General features: G+C 44.7%; 1 protein-coding gene across 5 annotated transcripts in view; it reads left to right on the forward strand.

Moving 5' to 3' along the window:
• The window catches only part of NRP2 (neuropilin 2), a 261,021-nt gene that overhangs the window by 121,505 nt on the left and 112,218 nt on the right, over nt 1-27,298 (forward strand). For all 5 annotated transcript variants that reach the window (XM_053281642.1, XM_053281625.1, XM_053281633.1 and 2 more), the window contains 3 exons: nt 16,350-16,494; nt 22,275-22,615; nt 26,233-26,377. In XM_053281642.1, coding sequence (XP_053137617.1) covers nt 16,350-16,494; nt 22,275-22,615; nt 26,233-26,377 — 631 coding nt within the window. The remainder of the gene's footprint in view (nt 1-16,349; nt 16,495-22,274; nt 22,616-26,232; nt 26,378-27,298) is intronic.

The following is a 27,298-nucleotide window of genomic DNA, read 5'->3' on the forward strand; positions in this document are numbered from 1 at the left end:
CTGAGCTAGATAGACCAATGGTCTGACCCAGTATATGGCAGTTTCCTGTGTTCCTATTCTAAGGGCAATTCGATTTGAGTTTGAATCACAAGAAATGCTCTGATTTGAGCTCGAATCAATTTGATTTAAATTTATTTATTTATTTGTGTATCATATTTTTATACTGCCTGATATATACATCTCTAGGTGGTGTACAGAATTGTAAAACAATATAAAAGTCACAGATTAAAATCCACAAAACAATAAAACAATAGCATAAACAGTTATTAAAATAAATTATTAAAATTAATTCTAATTTTATTAAAATTAAATTCTAATTAAAATTAATTCTAATTAAAAGCCTGAGAGAATAGGTGAATCTTGAGGGTCTTCCTGAAAACAAACAGAGAAGAAGATGCTCTTATTTCATTGGGGAGCATATTCCAAAGCCCCGTGGCAGCCACAGAGAAAGCCCAGTCCTGGGTCGCCACCAGACAAGCCGGTGGCAACCATAACCAGACCTCTCCAGAAGATTGTAACAGGTGGCAGGGTTCATGACAAAGGAGGTGTTCTCTTAAAAAAAACCCTGGGCCCAAACCATTAAGTGCTTTATAGGTGATAACCAACACTTTGTATTTCGCCTGGAAACATATTGGCAGCCAATGCAGTTCTTTTAAAATCAGTGTTATTTGGTCCCTTCATGTTGTCCCAGAGAGCAATCTGGCTGCTGCATTCTGTACCAATTGTAGTTTCCAGACTACGCACAAAGGCAGCCCTATGTAGAGTGCATTACAATAGTCAAACCTAGAGGTTACCACCAGCATATGTACCACTGTTTTAAAGTCATTTACTTCCAGAAATGGATGTAGCTGACACATCAGACAAAGCTGATAAAAAACACTCCTGGTCACTGCCTCAGCCTGAGAAACCAGGGAGAGCTTTGGGTCCAAGAGCACTCCCAAGCTATGTACCTGAACTTTCAGGGTGAGTGTAACCCCATCCAGAACAGTTGGATCTAAACCATCACTCAGGTCCTGACCCCAGCAGTCAGTACCTCCATATTATTTGGATTCAACCTCCATTTGTTATCCCGTATCCAGTCCATTACTGCCTCCAGGCAGGCATTAAGGGAAGATATGGAGAAACAGATCCGGGTGTCATCATCATACTGATAACACCCTGCACCCTGATGATCTCTCCCAGCAGTTTCATGTAGATGTTAAAGAGCATTGGGATTGATTTGTACATCTCTATTCTCAAGCCCAGCATTTTCAGGTTGCTTTTCTATTTGGTCCTGCCAGAATGCGACAGGCTTGGGCGGGGGAGGGGGGGGAGAAACTGCTGGCCAGGAGGAGGGTGAGAGGAACCCTGAGAAGAGAACTAGAAGTGCAGATGTTCTGCGCCCGGTTCAGCTAGTTTATATTGTTTCTCTTCTTCCCTCAAGTGTAGCAAAGGATTTCACAAATTGCTCTTCCTACTGAGGATTTATTTGGACAAAATGGCAGCCCAGAAAAGAAAGACAAAACACACTGCAGTTCTCAAAGGGAGAGGCCCAGGCAGTTGCTAGGGGAAATATGTATTTATTTATTACATTTATATCCCACTCTTCCTCCAAGGATCCCTTCCCAGAGTGGATGTTTATCCTCACAACAACCCTGTGAGATAGGTTTGGCTATGAGGTCTAAAATATGGCACCTGAATTCCTTCTAATTATGGTTGGAGGTGTTTTCAGTACTGCTCTGTCTTTCAGTGACACGTGGGTCATGGTTTTTTCCTAGCAGTTTCTTTTGAATTCTTAAATCCCTCAGATAGGAAACTTAAGGTACTCAAAATGCTCAGGTGAGTTTGAGGCAGTTTTGGCCTTTCTTGCCTTCCTTTGATCCCCATCTTTAATTAAGAGACCACCATCACCCACTGAGCCCATCTGTCTTTGGTTTGTCTTAGTTATGCTTAGGAGGCCCAAATATTTCTCATCCCTGATCTTCTAAAAGAGGAAAAAGAAAAATCCGTAGAGCTATCAGCAACCCTTTTGATGAACCTGAGCCAAGTTTCTGTTTCCAGCAGGACTCAGAGGGAAATGATTCATGTGAGATTATGTCTGCAGTGCTCATGGATCTGGGGAATAGTTAAAAATCACGCTCAGGAAGAAAAGGCAATAAATTACTTGAGATTGTCACTTATAGGAAATTTGCCATTCACAGCAAGTTGAGATGTGAGGTGGGTTTTGATAAGATTTTCTTGTCACATGTGGCTCTCTCCTGCTTATCTGTTTGACATGGTAGTCAAGTAGTCCTCATCTGGAGCAAATAGGCTGGAGCAGCAGACAGGTCAATGGCTTTTAAGCTGCTTTATCCCAGCTGAGCAGCCTATCATTTGAACTCCCAAAAGGTAATCCAGAAAGACAATTTCCTCCAAATCTATTTCCCTTCAGGATATTTTTCCATAAACAAAATCTCACCCTATCTTATTCTAGCCTACAGCCAGAACTAAATATTGGCAGCAAACATAGGATTCCTAATCCCAATTTCCCTCTGATGTGCAAAGCAGGGTGGATGAGGATTTGTGTGGAGAAGCAACAGGAAAGAGATGGAATGTATAGTCCCCACCTGATGCTTTTGCTTTTAAGGGTCTCCTCCCAGTCACTCTCCCACTCCAACGCCCCTTGACTGGAAAACCTGGTTTTGGTGCCAAGCTGAGGGGAAATTGGAAGGAGAAGGGAGGAGTTGCAGTAGGCAGGTCGTTGGGGGTGGGGTGGTGGTGGATTTAAGCACCCACCCTAATTGGAACTCACTTGTTTGTGAAGATCCTGGCCCAAAGTCCTTAAACCCTGTTGCTTGCCTCAGGGTGCTTTCACAGATGAGGCTAAGAACATCTTCTGATCTGGTGATGTATCCTGTATGAGCATTGTTAATGTGAAACAGGGACCCAAAATGTACATTCTATGTCAGCGTAGGTGTTATGTACAGACATAGGAAATGCAAAACCTGACTTATGTGTTATACTGAGACCACCATTTTCACAAGTATCTAGCACTGGAGGCTGCTTGCCTCCCCTCTCTCTGAGGGAAACTTTTTGTAGGAAAGTTGCTGAATGTCCTCATTTAATGTGCAGATTTCATACTGCTTTTTTGTGGTATGTCAGAGCAACACTCCGCACAGTTCAAACTGAAATGACTATGCCATGCCAAATAGATTTGTCAATTCTGCTGCAGTTTGATTTGGTGCCATGAAATGCAGGGAAGGGAGAAGAGGATGGAGGAGAACTCTGTCAAATCCCACTTATGCATGTGTAAGTGTGTGTGTGTGTGAGAGAGAGAGAGAGAACTAGAGCCTGCAGCATGTTCCTCCTTCTCTGCTGAAGCTGTAAGGTGGGCTCAGAGCCAAATTTAACTGGTGCTACCGACAGGTCAGCGAACATCTACATCTTCATAAAAGAAATTGAGAGAGAGAGAGAGAGAGAGCGCGCCAAGGAAGCAGGAAGAACTGCGTGTAGTAGAGCTGGAAAAGAAAGATAATATTTTTTCCAGAAAGTAGAGAGGACCCCCACCTTCAATTGTTGCTGATACTGAGGGAGATGGGGGGAGGGGGGGAGAGGAGGGGCATTTTTTGTAGACTGAAGGAGAGTAGATTTCCAATTCCCTGGCGCTGTCAGTGTTGATACAGTGCACCAAAGGCAAGGAAATAGGGATAAGTTGAATAAAGAGGAGGAAAAACAAGATTAATGAGAGCTTATAACAGTGGGGGATGGCTGCGTTGTTCTTCATAAATGGCAGCACTGCATTTGCAGAGGGTGGGAGGAAGAGGGAGTGGAAAGTGATTTGCATACCTGATACCTGACCAGAACTGACTGAACTCTCGAAATCGCTCCTCCTCTCCTACCACCACCAAATGATTTCTTTATCCAACAGGCAGAGTGTTTTTTGTACATTCACACTGTAGTTTCCCCCCCTGCTATCATTCATTTAACCCCATATGAAGTGCCATTCCTTGTGAGTTGCTTACATGTACACTGCAACAAGTGGGAACCTGCAAAAATGTTTAATGGAGAGAGAAGAAGAGGGACAGGGCAAAGAGAATGAAATGCTTGCTTCATATACTGTCCTCCACTTCCCCCTGCCCATTGTCCACACTTCCTTGCTCCATAGTACTGGCTCTGAGTACAATATTGCCATTTCAACTGTTTCTACTCAAGCCAGGAGATCCCCCTTGAACAGAGGGGCTCTAGTGGTTCTCCCCAGGCTCAGCTCAGTGGGCCTGGCTTCAGGACTGTAGTAACCTCCTCAGTGTTCCCTCTAACAGGGATTCCCAGATGTTGTTGACTACAACTCCCATAATCCCCAAGCAAAACCATTGCAGCTGGGGATGCTGGGAGTTGTAGTCAGCAACATATGGGGATCCCTGTTACACTGAACCTCTTCTCCCTTTGATGGATCTGGAAGCACCGGTCATGAGCAGAAGGGCTGAGATGGGTCTACATGGACTGGCTCCCGGGAGAGCTGTCCTTGACTGTTGCAGCCCATCTGCTCTAGCTGAGAAGGGCTTCTGTTCAGCTCAGCTGCCAGCCCCAGCCACCTGAGGGTTCTTGCTTCCACAGTGCTCTCTGTTGTAAATGTCTACTGGCAGCATGAGGGGCAGTTGGCACAACCCTGCTGCTTTGAAGGCAGGGTTGTAAAATATAGAATGTTCCTGCATTGGGCGGGGTGGTGGTGTCCCAAGCCTGTAGGAGTCCTTCCTGTTTTAACGCCTGGCACAGTGGGGAAATGACTTGATTAGCAAGCCAGAGGTTGCCAATTTGAATGCCCGCTGGTACCTATATCGGGCCGCAGAGATATAGGAAGGTGCTGAAAGGCATCTTCTCATACTGTGCGGGAGATGGCAATGGTAAACCCCTCCTGTATTCTACCAAAGACAACCACAGGGCTCTGTGGTCGCCAGGAGTCGACACCAACTCAATGGCACACTTTACCTTTACATCCATCCCAACTGCAAGTGTGACACATAGAGGTCATATACACAACCTCTCTGGGGACGGCGGGCAGGGAGGCAGGCTTGGGATCAGGAGTGATTCTGGCACTCCACACTAGCAGCCTGATCTAGGCTGAGTTGCCCTAGGTTAGGATACTCATGAGAATAGCCTCATTGACTAAGAACTGAAGCACTCCACAGTGGGAGGGGAGGACCAGTGAAGGGCCGGGACAGAGTCTAGTATAGCTCCCTTTGACAGACACAGAATGTCCTTGGCCCATCTCTGCTATGTCCAGTGTCTGATTTTGCACTTCAAGACAAAGAGAGGGAGAAGCGCACAGTCCTAATTTGCATTGCAAGCCACTTAATATATTAATTTATACTGTGATATTCTATATGCAACAAACCAGCTTGTATGTCCTTATCAATTGGAAGTACTTTTAGCTTCGTTGGGCTAGAGTGTGAATGAAAGATTTGCTCAAAACAATATAAAATGTCAGGATTTTTTTTTAAAGTGTATTTATACTGCACTATTTTCAAAGGTTGACAGGACCACTTTGAAACCATGTATGTGCAAATTAACATCTTGGCATTTAGCAACCATATAGGGCTCTGTAGTGCAGAGGGTACTGGAATAAAATTTCTGATGCCAGGTGCTTGCTCTGTCTTCCCAGTGGCCTAGGTTAAATTAATTCACATTGTCTCTCAGGCTCTTTCCTTTAGCGTTGCTGAGGCATTGCTATTCCGCAATCAGCTAGAAGCCCAATTAGAACTCTGGTTGCACCCAGCATTTAATATCATGCTATATTCCTCATTATAATTGTGCAGTGTCCACCTCCATAGGCAAGATTGTAAGTACTATATATTTACTCAGAAACAGAGCCCATTTAGCTGAATAGGACTTATTCTCTAGAATGTATATTTAGGGGTTTTGCCTTTGGTTGATGAAAGTCTCCCTGATTGTTGTGGGTCCATGTTAGTGAAATTGGTATTTTAACTCTTCTCTGGGTGGTTTCCTTCCAGCCACAGACATGGCATTTAGCTCCTTAATTTGGCTCTTTAACTCTCAGTTCCCACCATTCGGTTCCTACCATTTTCCATTCCCACAATTTTCTTCTTATTTTTATTTATTTATTTGCACAATTGCAAAACTGAGAATAAAAAGTGGCCAACATGACAGGCAGTGCTCCGTCAGCATTAGAGACTCTCAGGGACTGCCCAGAAACCATTTTAAGTCATTCTGCAGCAGCCTTGTTGTGTTCCACCATTGGGGCTACCTTTCAAGTTGCACAGCAGCTCTAGTGGGTCCCTAATGCCAGTGTAGCACTGCCTTTCATGTTAGCCAATATTTCTAAAGTTTTGATCAAGCTCCTGCCCCACTGCATACATAAGAACCGGGATTGAGAGGAGGAGGGACTTGTCAACAGCTTCTTTGGGTTTTGAGGAGGCTACAGGCAGTGTGGGAATGTCCTTTGTGGTTGACGTCCTTTGAAGGGAAGAACACCAAATATTGGTATGCACACGGGCAAGGTGGTTGCTAGCCACTGATGGCCCCCAGCAACATCTTCTGGCAGCAGCAGCAACTCACAGATGTTGTGGAGAGAAGGTGCCTGCTGCTGTTATGCTTGCTGCTAGTGCCAAGCCAAGCCCCTAGGGTTACTTCTTCATGACTGCAGAACCTTTTACAGGGAAGCACAGAAAATAGATTCCTTCCTGCAGCCTTCTCCATGGTCTCCTCTTCCTCCTACAAAGCATCCATAAATTATATGTCAGTGGGAGCCAGTTTGCAGGCTCCCACTGCAGTTGCATTTGTAGTTTAAAAAATAAAAAAGAAGTTATCAGGTCTGAAAAAGCATGGCAATAAAAATGGAAAGACAGTGGCCCCATTCGCACATAATGTGAAATCGAAGTTAAATGAGGAAGAGGTTGGGATTCCTGTACGACTGAATGCATGAAACCATGGCTTTGTGGTGAAAAAGTGGTTTCCCTTGTCAAACTTCAGTTTGAACCTTCAGTTTGTAGTGAGTTTTGCTGCCCCAGCCTGAGGTTTAGAGGCGGTAGCGTTATGTCTGAATGCAGATGCTGCCATAACTGCAGTTTCATTTGTTTCTGGAACTGAAATCATAGAGAGGCCAGCCCAGACATGCCCAGGAACATGCCTGCTGCTCTTCTTGGTGGCCGCCTCTCCGAGCACTTGCCCCGCCCCATCACCGAGCTACTCAAGCAATTGCCTGGCAACCGGGAGGTCGCCACATCTCATCCCAAGCCTCTAAGCCTGTCAGACCGGAAAGTCACATGGGGGATGCCCTATGCCCACTGTGTCCTTTATCCCCCCCTTCCTGCAAATCAGGAGAGAAAGGGGATGGGATGGGATGGCAAGCCAGGCACTATGTGCTTTGCTTTCCAGAAATGAATAGATAAAGAAGTATGTTCACAAGCACATGCAGTTGTGGTGGCACCGTAAACCAGGCATCCACCTTACAGCTCTGAGAAGATAACACATGGCCGGGCAGCGATACCCAGGGTTGGGTTTAGAGGGCAGCCCCACCCAGGGATTCTTAAATGGCAAGAGTTTCCTCCTCTGCAATGAAAATGGATGCTGCTCCCGAGAACACTCTCTCATAAGGGTGGAAGGCTGTGGGGTACCCATTAACAACTCATAAGAAGAATCCTCTGGGGAATTGGGCAGAAGTGCTAATAATGTGTGAAGACAGCCCTTCTGCAATGGACTGCTCTCTCACGAGAGTGTTAGGCCATGGAGACATTCATGTGGGCTGGACAGCAGATGCCTCCCATCCTAGTTGCTAAGCACAAGCAAGCTGCTGCAGTGAGTACCCTGGCAAGACCTCTCCCTGTCTTGGAGACTGCAAAAAAAGCAGTCCAAGCAGGACTTCTGCTAGTCTGGCCCCCCATTGGAAGATATCCATCTTTATTTTTGACTGGAATGGTTACCCCATTCTCCTGGGGTTGCCAATAATCAGGCCACAGCTCCTGGTGGTTCTCACACACAGCAGAAGCCAGGCTGGGCTCCCTTACCCCGGTTTCTGCTGCATGTGTGAATGGCCTCTCTACTGGCTTTAAATCTAGCTCAATGAAATAAATACTGCTGTAGAGGGATAACCGTTTCCAGGGATAACCATTTCCCTTTGGCTGATTTCCCATAAGGGAGAGAGTGGATGTAAAGAAGAGTATGTGCTTCCAAACAAATCATTTTCTGTCAAGGGGCAAACTCATTGTAATAGGGGCTTCCATGTATGTTAGTCACATGTCTGTTCAGGTAGAAAGCGCAATGGGGCCTAATATGAAGTTTGTGTGTGGATGAAGGGGACACACACACACACACACACCCCTTCAAACTGTCACTTCAAGCACTTTTTTCCTGACCAGGCTCGGAGAACAGTGTCCTAGGTGGCACATTGTGGAGAGGTAGGTGGAGGGGAATTCGGCTCCACTCACCTGTGTGGCCCTTTTCATGTCAAAGTTAGACCTCACCTGCTTTTTGCTTTCGATGTGATTTGGGCAGACACTTCTTAGTAAATAAATGTGGCTGCCCCTGCCATATCCAGTTTGACCATTATTGTGGAAGTAAGTAAAGCGAATGAAAGTAAACGGAGTTAACGTCTTCAGTCTGCAGAGAGGCAGGTTGTAATCTTAGACTAGTTGCAAGGATGGTGGTGGTGGGGGAGGGGGTCAGTTCTATTTTTTGCTCAGCAGTTCTAGTGGAGAAGGGCCAGTTCACATGATACAGTAATTTAACAGCTGGAGCAAGTGGGGAGGAGAGATGGTCTTGTGGTAGCAAGCATGAATTGTCCCCTTTGCTAAGCAGGGTCTGCCCTGGTTTGTATTTGAATGGGAGACACGTGTGAGCCCTGTAAGATATTCCCCTTAGGGGACGGGGCCACTCTGGGAGGAGCATCTGCATGCTTGCATGCGGAAGGTTCCAAGTTCCCTCCCTGGAACCTCCAAGATAGGCCTGAGAGACCCCCTGCCTACAACCTTGGAGAAGCTTCTGTCAGACTGTGTAGACCAGGCATCCCCAAACTGCGGCCCTCCAGATGTTGCTGAACTTCAACTTCCAGCATACCCAGCCACAAAAAATTGTGCCTAGGGATGCTGGGAGTTGTAGTTCAGCAACCTCTGGAGGGCCGCAGTTTGGGGATGCCTGGTGTAGACAGTACTGAGCTAGATGGACCAAGGGTCTGACTCAGTATAAGGCAGCCTCCCATGTTCTCTAAATGAGCTGTGTGACATAGGGGGAGGGGACCCATGCCATACTGCAAATCAGCTCCAGTGAACTGTGAGCATAGAAGTTTGTCTGCAGTATTAGGTGAGTTCACTGCTTGTGCAAGTGGAGTGATGGGCATTCACCGCTGATGGGCGCTAAGTATGGTAAAAGTCGTAATAATTTTTTTACATAATTTCATATAACTATAACTACTAAACTACATTTTAGTAAAGTAATTGGAACAATGTTTGTAACAGCTTTGAAGTAGTTAAGTCGTTCAGCTACCATTTTATAACTACTCCCTCAGTGGGGGGCCCTGAAAACGAAAACATTTTTTAGAACACGTTAATATTGCCACGGTGGCAAACCTGCTCCCTTAACCCTGTTTTTTGGACCATTGGGCAGCAGCCCTGTGTGCAAGACTGAGGGGAGCCTGGGGAGGGGGGATCCTCCTGATGCACCGTGCGCTTGTTTCAGCCTTTCAGGGGGCCAGGACTACACATCCCAGCCCCTGACCTCCCCACTGCCTGGGTGTGTGGGGAATCGTCTGAACGCACGGCAAGCACACCCAGCACAGGAGGAGCGGCCTTTTGCAGGGAAGGTAAGTCTAACCTGCCTCCAGCCCGCTCTGGATCCCTTCTCACTAGTCGTGAGAAGAGGCTTATTGTTAAACTATAATGACTAACTACTAACAAAAGTAGAGCCACCTAATGGTGCAGCGGGGAAATGACTTGACTAGCAAGCCAGAGGTTGCTGGTTCGAATCCCTGCTGGTATTTTCCCCCAGACTATGGGAAACACCTATATCAGGCAGCAGCGATATAGGAAGATGCTGAAAGGCATCTTCTCATACTGTGCGAGAGATGGGAATGGTAAACCCCTCCGGTATTCTACCAAAAAGAAAACCACAGGGCTCTGTGGCTGCCAGGAGTCGACACCGACTCGATGGCACACTTTACCTTTATTAACAAAAGTAGTTTAAGTAGTTTGAACTACTTTTAATAAATTAGTTGTAATTACCATTCAACTACATAAAAGTAGATATACTAGTGCCCATCACTGTCACAACAATGAGGTGTTAAGTGCACAGATCAGCATCCAAATATAACATAGGAATTTGTCTTAAGGCTGAGCCTATTTCTCATTTGTCTTTCTTTCCAACTCCTCGTGTGTCTGAAGTTGCCCTGCTCCTCATTTAAAGCTCTGTCTCTCTGGCAGAAAGATAATCTCCACTGGCTTCCCTCCTCTTCTCCTTCATGCATCTCTATCTGAAATCCTGAACCCTAATCCTGTTAGTGTTTTCTGTCTCCATGGGAGTAACATAATCCTGCACTAAATCTAAGAGGTCCAAGGAGGCAGGCAGAAGCACACACTTTTATGGAGAAGTTTCTTCCAAACTCTCTTCCCCTCCTAGAAAATACAAGCCTTTTAATGTCCTTTGAAATTCTCGAGGACAAAACCAGCACTAAAGATAAATAAAGTGAAGGGTCTTCCGGATCATAAACGGCCTCTTGGATGTATTGCTCTTTCTCCCCCTACCCCCCTTTGCTTTCACTTCTGACACTGCAGCTGGCAGGTTTCCCACACCCACTGGAACTAATGCAGCTTAGAAAAAAATCCCTGAGCTGACAAGGAAACATTTTAAACATGAAGAGCAGCATGAGTTTGATTTACAGTGAAGAGGGGCTGGGGGGAGGGGGGGAGGGCGCAGGAGCGGGGATAGACCACTGCCATCTAGCCATGTCATTCTCTGTACTTGGTGTCTTAAAGCAAATTAATTATGCAAATACTATTGATCAGCAATATATTTGGTAATCAGATACAATGGATTATCAGTACATTTTTGCATGTATACCTGTTGAATGGCCTAAAACAGAAGGAAATGTTAAGTGTATTCTTAGGATACAGGTAGGGTGAGAGCAGTTGTGGGATGGTCCATCCAGGCCTCTGCCACCTCCGACTTGCTGTGCCTTCCCACTCACCGTGGGTATGGGCCCTGCTTGCCTTCATAGCCCCAGCTGGCCATCTGACTGCCCACTTGTCTCAACCCCCACCCTGTCTCCTTTTGCCAGGCCACAATGTGGTCTAATGATGTCATTGTGCCGGCATTTGCTGAGATGGGGCAACGAGAACAGGCATAAGCATGGCGATGTAATTAAATTACACTGTGGCCTGGCAAAGGGAGGTAGGATTAGGGTTGCCATATTCAAGCTTACAAATCCGAGCACCATAAATTGCATGTTATGCAAATTGGCTCACAAATAATTTGCATGTTATGCATGTTATGCAAATTAACTGGTGCACTGTCCAGTTGACTTGTATTTGCTCTGGATATCCACAAGAGCAAAAAAAAATTCTATCAGTAAATACCATGAAACTAAATGAAGACAACACAAAGTTTGAGATATTAAAAGCAGCAATAAAACAAAAAATACACTGAGGCTCGTAAGTGACCACGGAGGTAATTTCCAGCCACCATTTTGTGAAGCGGAGCCATTTTGATTGGATTTTTCACAGTTTTGAGGGGCATTTCGTGGATTTGGGGTGGCACATAAGGAGCACATGGAAGCATGGTACAATACCCTATTTACATTATTTTTGTGGGGTGTTTTTTAAAACTGTTTTTAGCATTTTTTTAAACTTCCCCCCTCCCTTTTCTCATATTCATAATGCCTCATGACTTGCGGTTTTGTTACTTGCGGCAGTAGGCGAGCAATGGAACCTCCGCAAGTAATGAGGTTTGTCTGTACTGTCAAAATTCCCTTTTCTGCACAGCTAGTCAAGGCACAGGAATCCCCATCCTCCTTTGCACCTGGTCACCCTACCAAGTGGGGATTTTGCATGACACCCACAGTTTTGGATTGTGCCACCTGTGCCTACCTTAATAGTTCTGACATTTGGAGTAGAAGCAGCCAGCACAGGGCTTGCTTGGCACAGCTCCTTTGGAGCATGCAGGACAAGTGTCAGCTGGGCTGATTCTGCAATGCCAAACATTTGAAGACAATCCTCTGTCTGGAATTATCTTTTGCTGAGCAAACTGAACATCAACTAGAGAGGTAGGAATTAATTTGTATCTTGTACTTAGTAAGCAAACTTGGGGGATGTGATCAAGATAAGGTCTTGGGAACTTTGACTGGCAATATTTCATAGTGAACACACTATTAAGAAGAGATGTGAAGCCGTGTAGGGTTTCAGAGATGATACTGTTATCATTTAAAGCCCTTGAAAGAAATACCATGAATGATTCAGTTTGGACGTTGTGCTCTGTAATCACTCTGTCTGTGCCGTAGTAGGGACGATATTATTGCCTGGGAAAGGGTGAAGCCCTGGATAACAACGCTTGCTCCTTGGCCTTTGAAGCAGCACAGTCTGTCTAGGAGTGCTCTGTTTGATTTTTATTGCAAGTTACACATACCTAAATCCAGCAATTTCTGGAGGTAAGGCCAAGCCAAGAACTCAGAAGTCTTTAGGTCTTGCCCATCTGTGGGGATTTAAGCATACGATTAAGCACCTGGGTGAATCACAGTGAATGAATGAATATATCCAGAAGTTATGATGTGGTGGTTGGTTGTTAACACTTTCCCCTTTTGACAGGAGAGTCCTGTCTGAGGGCTGTTTATCACCCTTGCAGAAAGAATGCATAAAGACAATAAAATAGTGAAATCTGCCCCCCTTCCAATATATATACATTCCACCAGATCTTATAAGGGTGTCAATGAAGAATAGGGGTCGCTCAGGTTATTGGTATCCTCCAGTGCTTCACATTAAAGGTTACCCTATACAGTGGTCCCTCGACTTACAAACTACTCGACATAAGTATTTTTCGAGTTACAAACGGCAGTTTTAGATCCGGTTTTAGATGCGGTTTTTTTGACTTACAAATTTTTAGATGGGGTTTCCTCGACTTACAAATTTTTAGATGGGGTTTCCTCGACTTACAAATTTTACATGCGGTTTCCTTGACTTGCCTGCCTGTTTACTGCCTGTTTATTCTTGAAAAGAAATGTTCCTGTGCAGTTTGCAAGCCTTACTGGGGGTCTGGGTCTTTTTTCTAGGCTCCGGAACGCATTAATCCGTTCCCAATGCATTCCTATGGGAAACCGCTTTTCGACTTACGAATTTTTCGACTTACAAATGTGCATTCGGAACGGATTAATTTCGTAAGTAGAGGGACCACTGTAACTGCAAAGGAGGCTGAAAAAAGAAATCGTATGTTAGCTAAGGAAACAAGCCAGAATACAGAGTAAATCAGAGGAGAAGTTGGCTTTTTGGTGAGATGCAGGGGGGAAATAAATACATTTCAGAGGCACCTAGTTGTGTGTTTGGAGAAGGAAGGGATTGCAGCAGAAATTGAGAAAACAGCAAAGCGGGAAGATTAGGAGGGAAACTGAAATAAGGGCAGGCATGTGGGCCAGACGGGTGTCTCTTGTCTGAGGTTCTTAGATGACATGCTGCAGATCAGCTTTGTGGGTTGACACAAAGCTCCAGGCTTTACTTCAGTGTTGAAATAAATCCTCACACACACTCACTCAGATGTTGGCACACATGAAGACCACTTGCAGCACACACTGATGCTTCCAGGCCTCCTGCTGGAAGAAGGGTATTTGGTGACTGCTGAGCAAGGGAAAGGAGAGGGGAAAGTGGGGTCTGCCGGGATAAAGTAGGATATTAAAAACACATCAACCATGCTGTGTTTCTAAACGGTACCAGCGTGATCTATATTCTCTGGATTAGCATGTCTGCTCAACTCTAAATCTACTCCAAATCCCAATTATCAACACAGATTTGCAGGCCAAAGTATTCCTTGCTGCCCTGTTGCTTGACTTCACTGTCCTGCCCACCACCGCACATTTTCTCTGGCTTTGGCATTGGTGTTGACACTGAAAACCGGCATAACAAATTTAGCACTGAATGATTCTCTCCCAGCTAACACCATCTCCATGTACTGAGAAGCAGGACTCCAAGAGAGAGGCATTAATGAATCCTCCTTGCAGGCTTTTAGGCTTCAGTAAAACAAAATAAAAACAACCATAATTCATCAGAACAGGAGATTGTGCAGAACGTCTGCAGTGCCCAGATTAAAATGTGAGGGTGTATTTGTATTCTCTTTTCCCTGGGATAATTATGTCTTATTATACTCCTATGGTGGCTTCCACAACAATAGTTCTGTTTCATCTCTGTGCATGGCCAGTTGCCAGACTCCAGCATTTGCTGGAGCCCAGGCACTATGGAGAGGCCCAACTATGATCCTTGTCCACATGGGCTGTGCTCTGTTGCACAGACTGCAGAAGGGATCTTTTATGCTATCTTTAGGTGTAGATGTCATAAATACATAGATGCAAAGGGAGGGGTGCTTTCTGGGCCATTCCCCTAAAGTTTTGAGGCTGGCTGTGGTCATGTAGTAGCAAACGAAAGTACTTCATATATTATCAAAGGGCACTGTCTTCTTTTTTCACATGTCCAGGGGCAAAATGGGGCTAGGAGGGCCCACTGATTATCTTCTGCCCAAAGACCGATAAAAACTCTCTGCACATAGCATGATTTCTTGTTGTTTGCATCAGTGCCTCTCTTCCCACGCTTCATGCTGAGGAATGGTTATCCCATACATTCTTGTGAAGAGTAAGTTCATATAGAGGACACTGCATTTGTGATACATAGGCTCTGGCAAACTATTTCTGCTCCAAGATGACTATAGAGTGAATTGTTCCAATACCCAGGAAACATCTGTATTATCCCTTTAATGCTGGTTCCTCTGGAATATTAGGGAAATGCTGCTGGATCTTCAAACAATGCCTTGTCTTGAATCCCAGGACTCTAGGATTAAGTGATTTGACGTTTGCATTACAGTCAGCACTAGTTCACGCAGAATCAGTACAGAGTTTAGATCCAGCTCTGCTTAATCCAGCCCTGAAGAGATACATATAACAGCACATCCAAACTTCTTGGAGATTCCTGCATCTAAAAACACATGCACAAGAGACCTGCATGAAAACTGACTTCCACTAAATGAAGCTTTAGTCAAATGAGGCCCCCAAACTCTAGCACACAGAGGAAGGACCCCACTTTTCTTTGGAAGCAAAGACTGCAGTGGCCCAGGGTGGTGGTAACAGTTTTCTTTCTAGAACTTCTCTTTGTCTTTTCCTCTTATTCCACATAAAAGACAAAGCTGAAGGCAAAATATGCTGATACTTACCCAAGCTATTAAAATAATGGAAGGAAGAGGAGGGAATTCAAGGTCCATATGGTAATTATTGATTATGGCCATCTGGTAAGACAGCAGTTTGTTTGAATAATACTGCAACATACGTTGCACCAAATGAAGGTCTTGTTTAAAAAGTTTTTAATTTTATTTCTGGGGTGTGTGTGTGAGAGAGAGAGAGAGAGAGAGAGAGAGAGAGAGAGAGAGCGAGAGCGAGATATGTGGGGGGAAGTGGCTTCTGTTTGGAGAGATTGCTCCTTATATAGTGGAAACCAAAACGTTCCATGACAGGAGTATTCAAATATTAATGTACTTATTTGAATCTGCATTGGCCAGGTTTACAAAAGAAAATAATCATTACTACACCCACGCTGTAAATATTGAAATTGAAGTACGAATGGGTAAAGTCAGTAGTTCAACTGATACTGCTAATTTTTGCTTGTATGCTCTATTTCAGGCAAGTGAGATTTTAGTTTTTAGGAGTGTTTTGAACATCTTGCGCTCCTGGGAATTATGCCAAGGTGTTTCAGACTTGTCCATCCAAAATCAGAGGCTCTTTTTATTTAATTGATTTGTCTGAGATTGCATTTATGTTGCTGTCATAACAGAGATGAGGTTCCATCAATCCTACATAATTTTGCCATCTGACAGGGAAAACCCCCACAGACTACTCCTGTGCCTTTAATAGCAGCCTGATCTGCAGAAACCAGAGGTGAGACTTTTCATGCTATGCATTATTATCTGCTAATATCTGTGGATGAAGCTGGTGTTAAAGGCACCGCAGCTGGGGCTGACAGAAGAAGAGGTGGCAACCTCTTTTCTGCAACCTCAGCCACAGTCCAGTATTCTCTCTGCCATTCTGTATTACCATTTGGCTAGTTGCCTATAGCTTGTTAAGTCTGTCTCCCTCCCTTCTCATTTCATCCTTTCCTATTTTGATGTTTTAAAAAGGATAAAGATACATTTCTCTCTCTCTCTTCCAGGTATTCCAGGCAAACACGGATGCTTCAGAAGTAGTTCTGAACAAGATCCATGCTCCAGTACTGACTCGGTTTGTGAGGATCCGCCCCCAAGTGTGGCACAGTGGGATCGCACTCCGACTGGAGCTCTATGGTTGCCGGATCACAGGTGTGCATTTTGAATGGTCTTTTTCTTTGATGAGTAAAACTCTCCAGTCTGTGACAGATGAGAGGCTGCTGGCCTTGCACTCCACTCCTAAACATAGCACTTCTCTCAGCTGTATCTACTGTCAAACCTGAAACAGCTTCCAGTGTAGACACCTGGGAAGAAATACCCAACCTATTTCATGACATTGGAGAATTATAGATTTGGGATGTGTCCAGGCATCATCTTGTGCAACAACATAGCCCACAAGCTGAATCCAGTCCACCAGTGACTTTCCTTTGGAGAAGATTTCCCCCCACATAGGAGCTGGTGTAGCAGAGTGGCTAAGGGGCTGAGTTAGGAAACCCCTGTTCAGAATTCATCTATCCTATCCCAGCTCCTGTTTGGGGATAATAAAAACATACTCACTTTTAAAGGCTTTAAAAAAGATTTCCTGATAAACTATTGGATGCAGCACAGGTGATAATCTGGAAATAAACATGGCCGGGTGGTAGTGAATGGGGCTGCCAACACACAAGTACCCTAATGCACATCCCCTCTGTGGAGTATAAGGTGTATTTTTATTGCCTTTGTGTTTTTAAACACAATTTAACACAAATTATTTTCCCTGAAATTTTGATGAAGGTGTGGTAAAAATTCTCAACAACAGCAACTTTATATATAGATTTCCCCAGATCCAGGCAAGGAGGAAGAATGGCCAGAGAAGTGGGGGCTTGGGCAGGTGGAACAGGGAGGTACCTGTGGACTCTCCTGCCTGGTTGAGGAGATGCTGGCTTAAGTGAGTTGACAGGGGACTGCGGAGGGAAGATTTCCATGAGGACCATGGCACCTGAAGAGAGGAACCTTCTGGAGCTTTTTCAGATAGCAACTTTACCATGATTTTACTTTGGGAGTGTGAGTGTCAGTGTTCCCTCTAAGGCGTGCGCACGCTCACAATTTTTTTAAATGTCTGTTCAGTTAATTTTAGATCCTGCTCAGGTTGAATCAGGAAGGCCCCATTCTTAACGCACATGCACACATACTGACTTGATACTCCTGCTCAGGAAAAAATGCATTCTGCACACAGATGGAAAAAATTAGATAGAACACTGGTGGATGTGCGTTCACATATTGGCCAGTTTTACCCTGAAGTCTGTGCGGTATTTCAGAGAGCATATTTCAGAAAGTACTTCCACCCTTTGTATTGGAACCTAGCCCAATTGATTTCCAGGGTAAAAAATCATCTTCTTGCCCCAAACGCGCAGTAAAGCCTTGTGGTAAACCTGGGGTAAAGCTGGCTGGCTGAAAAGCCTCCTAGTGAGAAGAAGAGTCCCTGGCCATGAAAAGCAAAAAGAGGCAAGTTGAGACTCAGTGCACCTGAAGAGCCATGGCTGAACTGTGGTGGGTGGGGAGCAGAGTGTCTCCTGAGATGGTGAGGGCAGAAGGAAGTGCTGGCTTGACTCCTAATCACAGAAGCACTTTGAATGCTCTAATGCCCTATATAAATGCTAAAGATAATGACTATTTAAAAAAAACAACAGCCAAAAGGTGAGTCACCCCATGGCAACAGCTCAGCAAGCACAAGCTGGAGTGGGGTGGAGGAGAAGGTCATGGTGGCCCAGGCGTAGCTCACATTACTAGCTGTGGATCTAACCATTTGCTCTTCCCTGAGATGGAATTCTTTCTATTAGAACTGCTCAAGGGCATGAACCTATATTTTCCAGAATATGGTTTGCCACATAGAGAGGCAAATGGGAGCAAAGTGGACAATACTGGAAGGGCCTGTAGAGCAAAGAGTGGTAGTTCTCCTCACCTCCTCCCTCCTCCAAGCCAGTTGCCAAGATGACCTGAGAGACAGTTTTCAAATATGACCAATGTAGCAGATTAAAGCCTTTGTCTCAGAGCAAGCTCGTGTGAGGGGAAGAAATGCTGAGTCATCCCTGCTGAGCTACCTGGCTAGGCTTCTCCTAAAACTATTTTGTATTATCGGTAGCTTCAAAATGCTGCCACCACTACCCCTCTTATCGACTGAGCTTAAACCTCCCTGGGCTCAGGGTGGAATCCCAGAGAAAACTCTCTTTATTTTGCTCCTGGAAAAAATACAGAACTCTTCCACGTGCAAGCCTACACGTGGTGAGGAAACTGATAGCTGCTGAACGTTTGAGGATATGTTTGCACCAGAGAAATCCCTTCCCCACCCTTTTCCTGAGTTAAAAACCAACTCAGTGTGGTGTCCCACAGGGCTCCATACTGACTCCAATGCTTTTTAACATCTACATGAACCGCTGGGAGAGATCATCTGGAGATTTGGTGCTGGGTGTTACCAATATGCTGATGACACCCAGATTTTCTTCTCCATGTCGATCTCATCAGGAAATGGCATATCTTCCCTAAATGCCTGCCTGGAGGCAGTAATGGGCTGGATGAGGGATAACAAACTGAAGTTGAATCCAAATAAGATGGAGGTACTGAATGTGGAGCAGCATGACCCAAGAGATGGTTTAGATCTGCCTGTTATGGATGGGGTTACACTCCCCCTGAAAGATCAGCTTGGGAGTGCTCCTGGACCCAAAGCTCTCCCTGGTTTCTCAGGAGGAGGTGGTGGCCAGGAGCACTTTTTTCCAGCTTCGGTTGATACATCAGCTGTGTCCATTTCTATAACTAAATGAACTTAAAACATATGCTGGTAATCTCCCAGCTGGACTACTGTAATGCACTCTGTGTGGGGCTGCCTTGGTACGTAGTCCGGAAACTACAATTGGTACAGAATGTGGCAGCCAGATTGGTCTCTGGGACAACACGAAGGGACCACATACCACGAAGGGACCACATAACACTGGTTCTAAAAGAACTGCATTGACTGCCGGGTGAAATACTAAGTGCTGGTTATTACCTATAAAGCCCTTAATGGCTTGGGCCCAGGCTATTTGAGAGAGCACCTCTTTTGTCATAATCCATGCCGCCTCCTGCAATCTTCTTGAAAGGTCCAGTTATGGTTACCACCAACTTGTTTGGTGGTGACCTGGACCAGATTTTTTCTGTGGCTGCCTCAGGGCTCTGGAATAAGCTTCCTGCTGAAATAAGAGCATCTCCTTTTCTGTTTGTTTTCAGGAAGAACCTCAAAACCCTCCTGTTCTTTCAGACTTTTAATTAGAATTAATTTTAATAATTTTAATAATTTTAAAAAACTTGTTTTAATAATTTTATTCTATTGTTTTTATTGTCATGTATTTTAATTTGTGACTTTTAAATATTTTAAATTTTGTACACCGCCTAGAGATATACATATCAGATGGTATACAAATATGATAGATAAATAAATAAATAAACAAACAAATAAATAAACAACTCAGAGAGTCTTGAAAAAAGAAAAGAACTAAAGAAACCAGTTTTATTCAATTACTACAGACTGCTTCTGTTTGAGGCTTATGGATTTCAGATAAACTGAAAAATACTTAGTAGGTTACAAAAATAGGTTTTCTTAATGTATGCTTAAATGTTTATAGAGTCTTTTGCAACACCCTAGGTAGGATGGGTGTAGGCTAGTGTTTCTTATTTTAATTACATTACAGGTTAACAATAATAGAACAGTATCAGGAATATGCTAGAGCACACACCAAAGAAACATTAATTCTAACGTAAACTCTTACTAAACCACTTTCTACTCCCCTAAACTTCCAAAGCCACTAGCCTTGGTTTCCTTTTTCCATGAACTCACCAAACTCCTGTTGAGAATTCAAGCTTCCTGTCCTTCTCTCTTTCAAGGATCTGCAGAGTTATTTTCCCTGCAGCCAACCTCCATGGCCACATGTCCTGTACACTTCCAGCCTAGCTTCTTCTCTAACAAAGAACTCCCTTCTTCCTGGCAACAGTCTCTAGGTCCCACCCACCTGATGTGTTGATAGGCTGAGCCCTGGAATTCACCAGCCTGTCAGTCAAGACAAGGGTTCACTTCCAGTTAACTCTTTAGAGAGAGGGGAGGCTGATCCCTACAACCATGTTCGACTATGAGCATGAAAGAAAAGCACATCTGTCAAAGGCCATCAGCTTCTGAGAGAAATAAAACATACATGCTCTAAATGATCTGCTATGAGATTTTGAGTCAGTTCACACCTATATATACATCCCCTGATTTCTCAATAATTGATGAGTCATGTGGAATGTTTAAACATAATGTATTGAGAAGAAAGAGATGATGTGAGAAATAAGTTTTTTAGGTCATGTCTGGTGCCATTCCAACCACTGAGTAATACTACTAGCAGTTGAGAGGGAGTCTGACAGCATTAAACTATGCCTAGCAGTTTGCCCCTGCTAACTGGGCAAAGAGGCACCTTTTACCGTGGTGATTCTCTTTATTTAGCAGGGGGAGAGTAACTGGCCCTATTCATCCCCAGCACAGTACTTCCAGTGACTGTTGCTGGTGTGTGTCTTATGTTTCTTTTTAGAATGTGAGCCCTTTGGGGACAGGGAGCCATCTTATTTGTTTGTTATTTCTCTTTGTAAACCGCCCTGAGCCATTTTTGGAAGGGCGGTATAGAAATTGAATTATTATTATTATTATTATTATTATTGATAGGCCTGCTCAATTTAGGCCCCCTCCCCCAGCTGTTTTTGGACTACAGCTCCCCTAATCCCCAGCCACAGTAGCCAATAGCCAGGGATTATGGGAGTTGTAGGCCAACATCTGCAAGAGGGCCAAAGTTGAGCGGCTTTAGGAGAACCAGGCCTCCTTGTGCACCTTTCTGATTTTTAACCTCTGAAGCTGCAAGAACCTGTGCACTGAAAACATAACTAGAACAGCTTGCAAAAAGTAAACAATCAAGAAAATATGAGAAACAGGAAACTGATCCAACTTAAGGGAACAGCAGCTAGAATAAGTATTGTACCATGGTTGTCGTGTCACTGGAGATAGTCCAAGCACAACTTGCAGGTAAAGAGGACCCAACTGTCTGTTCTCTCTGTTGTGCCTGATTTGTGATGATGGCTCATTCAAAGCAAAAACAAACAAACAAAAGATGATGGCTCATTCACACATGTAGGCCATCAATGGATGGTGCAGTTCTCAAATGATGGGAATTAGACTATGCACCCGTATGGGTCAACTGGCCCTGACTTGCATGCCATTTGGGTATGAGTTGGTGATGTTGTGAAGCTGTCAAAACATGTTTCATTTGGCTTGGCAGCAAGACTCCTGAATGCTTCGTTGTGCGGAGTTTGTGGCTCACCACTTCTTAGCTCAACTCACAATTTGAAGAATTTCCAGAATATTCTGAGCGATGGACTTAGCTTGCTGGAGTATTTGCAGAATGGGTCCGCTGCTTACCCGCACCAAGTGGTTTGACTGGTATGTCACTGCCACGTAAAACAGCCGTGTGCCAGGCCCTCGTTTGTACTGTTTAATATTAAGGCATCCAGTCATGGTTTATCTCTAATTTGAATGGACTTAACTAGTCACTATTTTTCAGGAGAACTGAAGTGGTAGCCAGGCTGCTCTGATGGATGTGATGTTTTTCCACTGACTTGGAAGATTGGGGGCTGGGAAGATGAGGCTAGCTGGAAGCAGAGAGCAATTTGGATGAAGACTGTGATAGCAAGGATGTTCTGAACGTCCACTGAGGGGCCCCTGCAGCCTGTGATGGCTGTTATAAAGCAAAGCACAGCTGGCTTAAGTGTTTTGACATTTCAGTACCTAGCAGTTAGTCGCAGTGGGATGTTATTCCTCCAGTGCTGTTTTGGTACTTACATCTTAAACCTGTTCTTGTGTTATCCTCATTTTTGCCTCTCCCCCTTTCCTTTCCACACAGATTCTCCCTGCTCAAATATGCTTGGAATGCTTTCCGGGCTCATCCCAGACTCCCAGATCTCTGCCTCCTCTACCAGAGAGTATCACTGGGCCCCCAGCGTAGCACGCCTGGTCAGCAGTCGCTCAGGATGGTTCCCGCGCATCCCTCAAGCACAGCCCGGGGAGGAGTGGCTTCAGGTAGACCTAGGAGCTCCCAAGAACGTGAAAGGAGTGATTATCCAAGGGGCCCGAGGTGGGGACGTGGCGGAGTCTCGAGCCTTTGTAAGGAAGTTTAAAGTGGCCTACAGCATGAATGGGAAGGACTGGGAATCCATACAGGACCCCAAAACAATGCAACCTAAGGTAGGACATTCCTGCAGGAATGCAGGGGGTGATTTGAAGCTGTTGTGCATGGCAGACTGTTTTCTTTGGTGAAATTGTCCATGGCTGGATACATCCCTGTGAGAACATATGCTAAAGGTCAGGAGACAAGAAGGGAGCAGTCTGTTTGCCCGAGGTTGACATCTAAAGCCTCCATACTGCTTTACTCCACACAGTTCCATTTTAAAAACCAATAATGACCCATAGGGATACTATGCCATTTGGGATATGATGACTCCATGGCGGTCCTTTGTGAGGACGCAGCCCTCTTCCCTGAACTCTTCCCTCAATCCTTGAGGTAATCAGGAAGCTCCTGCTGATATAGCAGCTGGAGGATCTTTCCAGGCAGGAACAAGAGACCTTGACACATGATGCCACTGTCTTGACATGAGAGTTGCAGGGAAGTGTGAAGAGTCCAGAAGGAAATGGAATTCTTAAGATAGAAGAATTCAAACAGCCAGGGGCATAACTAGGGGAGAGGGGGCCCATCTTCAGCCCTCTCCCCCACGGCCCCTTGAAGTGAGGGAGATAATGAAGAAAATAGGGAGGGGTGGAGCTGGTCCTCTGGAGCTGGGGCCTCTGGGTTCTATGAACCCCTCTGCTCAAATTATAGCTACACCCCTGCAAGCAGCCACAAAGACTGAAGACACAGTGTCCTTGTTAGCTTGGTGAACAGCCAAATCCCCATGAAAATGAAGACACTGGCCATGCAGCAAGCTGTGCTATTGCTGGGGATCCAGGCCAGTAAATGTGTGTACCTTACATGATGGAAGAAAGTTTTAGGCACTATGTGGAAAGGAATTCTTGAGGAAATCGAAGATTCCATTTCATTGCGGTCCCCGCTTTGAATGTGTGAATGTGCTTATCTGCTGAGGATTTGACAGAGCTGAACTTTTGCATTATTGTAATAACCTTAATCCAACAAATCATGAGGGCTTGAGGATATAATTCCTACAGAAACACAAAGCTATGTTCCTGATGGCTTATTCCTTGAATTAGTACATATGGCTTCAAAGAGAGATGCCCTTTGGACTACTCTGGAAAAGAGGGGGGAAAGACCCATTAAAAACAGAGCGCCTGAAGTTGATCGTGTTTACACAAGAAGTCAGTAGAGCTATACCAGATTTGAGTCAGTGTATCTGGGATCAGGATCTGGCTAAGAGGATGCATGTTTTGTGCCAAAGCATGCTGTGTGGTTTTGTCAGATGGACTGCATTCCACTTGGCAAAATCATACTCTTTTGTATGAAACTTTTCAAGTTGGACCCAAACCTTGGTTGAGTGGAGGCGGGAGGCAACACCGTCTGTTTCTGGTGCACAGTTACACTGCTCGGATTTTGAGAGATTGGGCTGCCCTCAGATGCTTACCTTCCAGATCAAATCAATTTTGCTTTAAGATAGCCTTTGTGGATTTTTCACTTTGGCTACAAAACTGTTGGATCCCCCCCACACTCCAGTGCTTATTTGTTTAGCCATCCACTACAAAGAAAAGAAAGCAATACTCTGTCTGTTGTGTTTTACACATAAATCCTCATCACAGCTAACATCACAACCTTCTCTGTTCATAGAACCCTACATGAGTTCTGTGAAGCCTTGAACAGAATCTGAGTTAGAGTATCTGTAACTCATTGGACGGTAATGGGAATGTTGTTCCTACCGGAGGCTGTATCTACACTGAGCAAACCTCACTGAATTGTACTCCTGCTAACATCATTTGCCCAACATCCAATTTTGTAGATTGAAGTAGTTCGAGGGTAGGGGTGTGCACAAAACTGGAAAATCTGGTTTGGTTTGAGTAGAACTGGATTCAAACCAAACCAGGTCCGGTCTGGTTCTGTGCATACTAGAGCTGGGCCTGGTCCAGCTCGAGGGAGCGGGGGAGTTCGGGGGGGGGGGGATTATTTCTATTTTTTTAACCAAAACATGGCAGACGTACCACCATTGCTGAGCTTTAGGAGGTGCTGCCGTGGCCACGGGGGGTCTCTTGAGGTTCCCTCTCCCCTGCCAGCCCCTGTCAGTCTCAAACAGCCCATTTCGGGCCATTTTGGGCTCCTTCCGGACCTCTATGTGCTGGCCCATTCCAGGCCTCTCTGCGACTGCCATTTTGGAATCTGCCACGCATGCACACTGGCCATTTGCTTGGCTGGATCATTACCTGGGCACGCAGATGGCCAGTGTGCATGTGTGGCAGCCTCCAAAATGGCAGTCGCAGAGAGGCCTGGAATGGGCCATTTGATATAGGGGGAGGAGGAAGCCGGGGAGGGGGAGGAACCTCAGGGGACCTGTCCCCCACAGCTGCAGCAGCACCCACTGAAGCCCCACAATGGTGGTAAGTCCACCATTGGTTTTTTCTGGTTTTTCAAAAAAAATCTGAACCAGGCCTGGACCGACTCGAGGGCAAGCCCTCGAGCTGGGCCAGTTTGAGAGCGATCCAGCTGGACCTCAAGCCGGCTCTCACATCCCTATTCAAGGGAAAGTTATTGGTCACTTTGTTCCCTGCAACAAGTAAACTTAATCTGGAAAACCTACATTGAAGGGAGGCTACCATTTCTCTAGACAGCTTGGCCCCATTGTTCAACCATAGCGATGGTTTCCTGATCATGTTACCTTGATATAGTTTGCATTGCAGGCTTCCTGCTAACTAAGCAAAGAGGCATTTTTTAAAGTGTTGTTATATTTAACAGGGGAAACGCAACTGACCCTGCCCAGCCCCAGCACAGCCTCCTTTCAGTGCTCTTGCTGGTGTCTAGCTTGTGTTTCTTTTTCGTTTGTGAGCTCTTTGGGATCAGGGAACCATGTTATTTCTTTTTTGGTATAAACCACAGTTTGATCATTTTTGTTGTTGAAAAGTGGTGTATAAATATTCGTAATAATAAATTGTACTGCTCCCATCTCCCTTCTGGCAGTCTGTTAAATGCTTGGGGACTGCTCTTGCGCTACCTCCCCTCTTCAAGATCAACCTGGTGACAAGGCAGTAAGCTTGGATACGTAAATAACACGCACTCCAGTGTTGTCTGGTGTGGGTTAGGAAAAGGCCAGAGTTTGATAAACAGCTTTTGTGCAGTTTGAAAGCTGACAAAAGACATTTTTAAACAAATAAAGTTGATACCGTTAAAGGTGTCATCTTGAGTTCCTGCTAAGTTTCTATTGACCGTCCCACATTCCCTCTTTCGCTGATTGTTTTGTAATCACTTGCATCTTTCAGGTTGTCCTGATTTATTACAGTGGGTACAGTCATTACTCAGTAAGCAAATAAAATAAAATACAATACAATAAGGCAGCACCAAGAACAAGAGACCAAGAGATTAAGATGCAAAGGCTCAAAAAGGTTCTCAGAGTATGAGGTTTATTGGAAATAATCCAAAAATAAGCATTTTTGGATTATTTCCAATAAACCTCATGTTCTGAGCACTTTTTTGAAGCGTTGTCTTTTCATTTTTTGGCCCATTGCTCAGTAAAACACAAAGTCCATGAGCTCAAAAGGGCAATCCATTTCCCGGAATGCTGCGGCCCCTTTCAGAATGTTTCTTGCACCAGCTATTTATTTTTGGTGGAAAGCAGCCAAGGAGGCTCAAATTAACCTCTTTCTCTCTCTCCAAGATGTTTGAGGGAAACATGCACTATGATACTCCTGAAGTTCGAAGGTTTGACCCTGTTCCTGCACAGTACATCAGAGTTCACCCAGAAAGGTGGTCTCCAGCAGGAATCGGGATGCGCTTGGAAGTTCTGGGGTGTGATTGGACTGGTAAGCTTCCTGCAAATAGATGTTATGAATGGACTATGTCAGCCCTTTGATCTTAACGACGTAGGAATAAATGCTCTGCCTTTACCCATTAACTGAAGCAGCATATGTGCTAATGAAGGTCATAGACACATTCATAGAGACCAGAAATATCCATGACCCTTGTGTAGAAAACTCTAGGAATCCATCCTAATGTTTAGTTTCTTAATGTCAAAGGGCCATGGAAGATATTACAGTGAGGGCCCAGCTGTTCAGTTTCCTAAAGCCAGAGAGTCTTTGCCTCCAAAGAGCTTACAGTATAATAGAGAGAGAGATGGGTTTCAGAGACAGGCATAGTTTGAGGAATTAATTGCTCTTCCATGGACCACAGTGTAGAACCCTCACATTTAAACGTTCTTGAGGTGCATTTCTAGAACAAGTCAGTTAAAGGAACCTAAATGTTCCCCACATCATTTTTGTAGGTGAACTCTCTGCCTTTGATGTACAGCTATAAACTATGAGAGTTGTCAGCTGAATTTAGTCCTTTAGCTCCCAGTGCTTCTCTGAAATGACAAAAACAAAAACCCCAAACCCCAAGTACAATATAGCAACAACAGCATCATTTTTTGTTGCTGGCTGTGTTAGGCCACACAATTATTCTTTCTTCATTTTTAAAAGATGCATCGTACATTCAGTCTGCTTTCCAGATGTCAGTGGTAAGGAGGCTTGATTTTGATTTAGAAAACCACATCTGTAAAAAGCATTTTTGTATGGGCTCCTGCTGCAAGAAGCTCAAAAGAAACAGTCCATGCCTAGCCTTTCACTGGATTGTTATTACCCTTTCAATAATTAAGCTGTACAAGATAACATACTGCAAGCATTCATCATCAAATTATAAAATGGGGGGGAAATGACAAGAGACTTAAAAGCTTAAAATGCACATGA

This window comes from Hemicordylus capensis, chromosome 1, assembly GCF_027244095.1.
Source record: "Hemicordylus capensis ecotype Gifberg chromosome 1, rHemCap1.1.pri, whole genome shotgun sequence".
NCBI lineage: Eukaryota > Metazoa > Chordata > Lepidosauria > Squamata > Cordylidae > Hemicordylus > Hemicordylus capensis.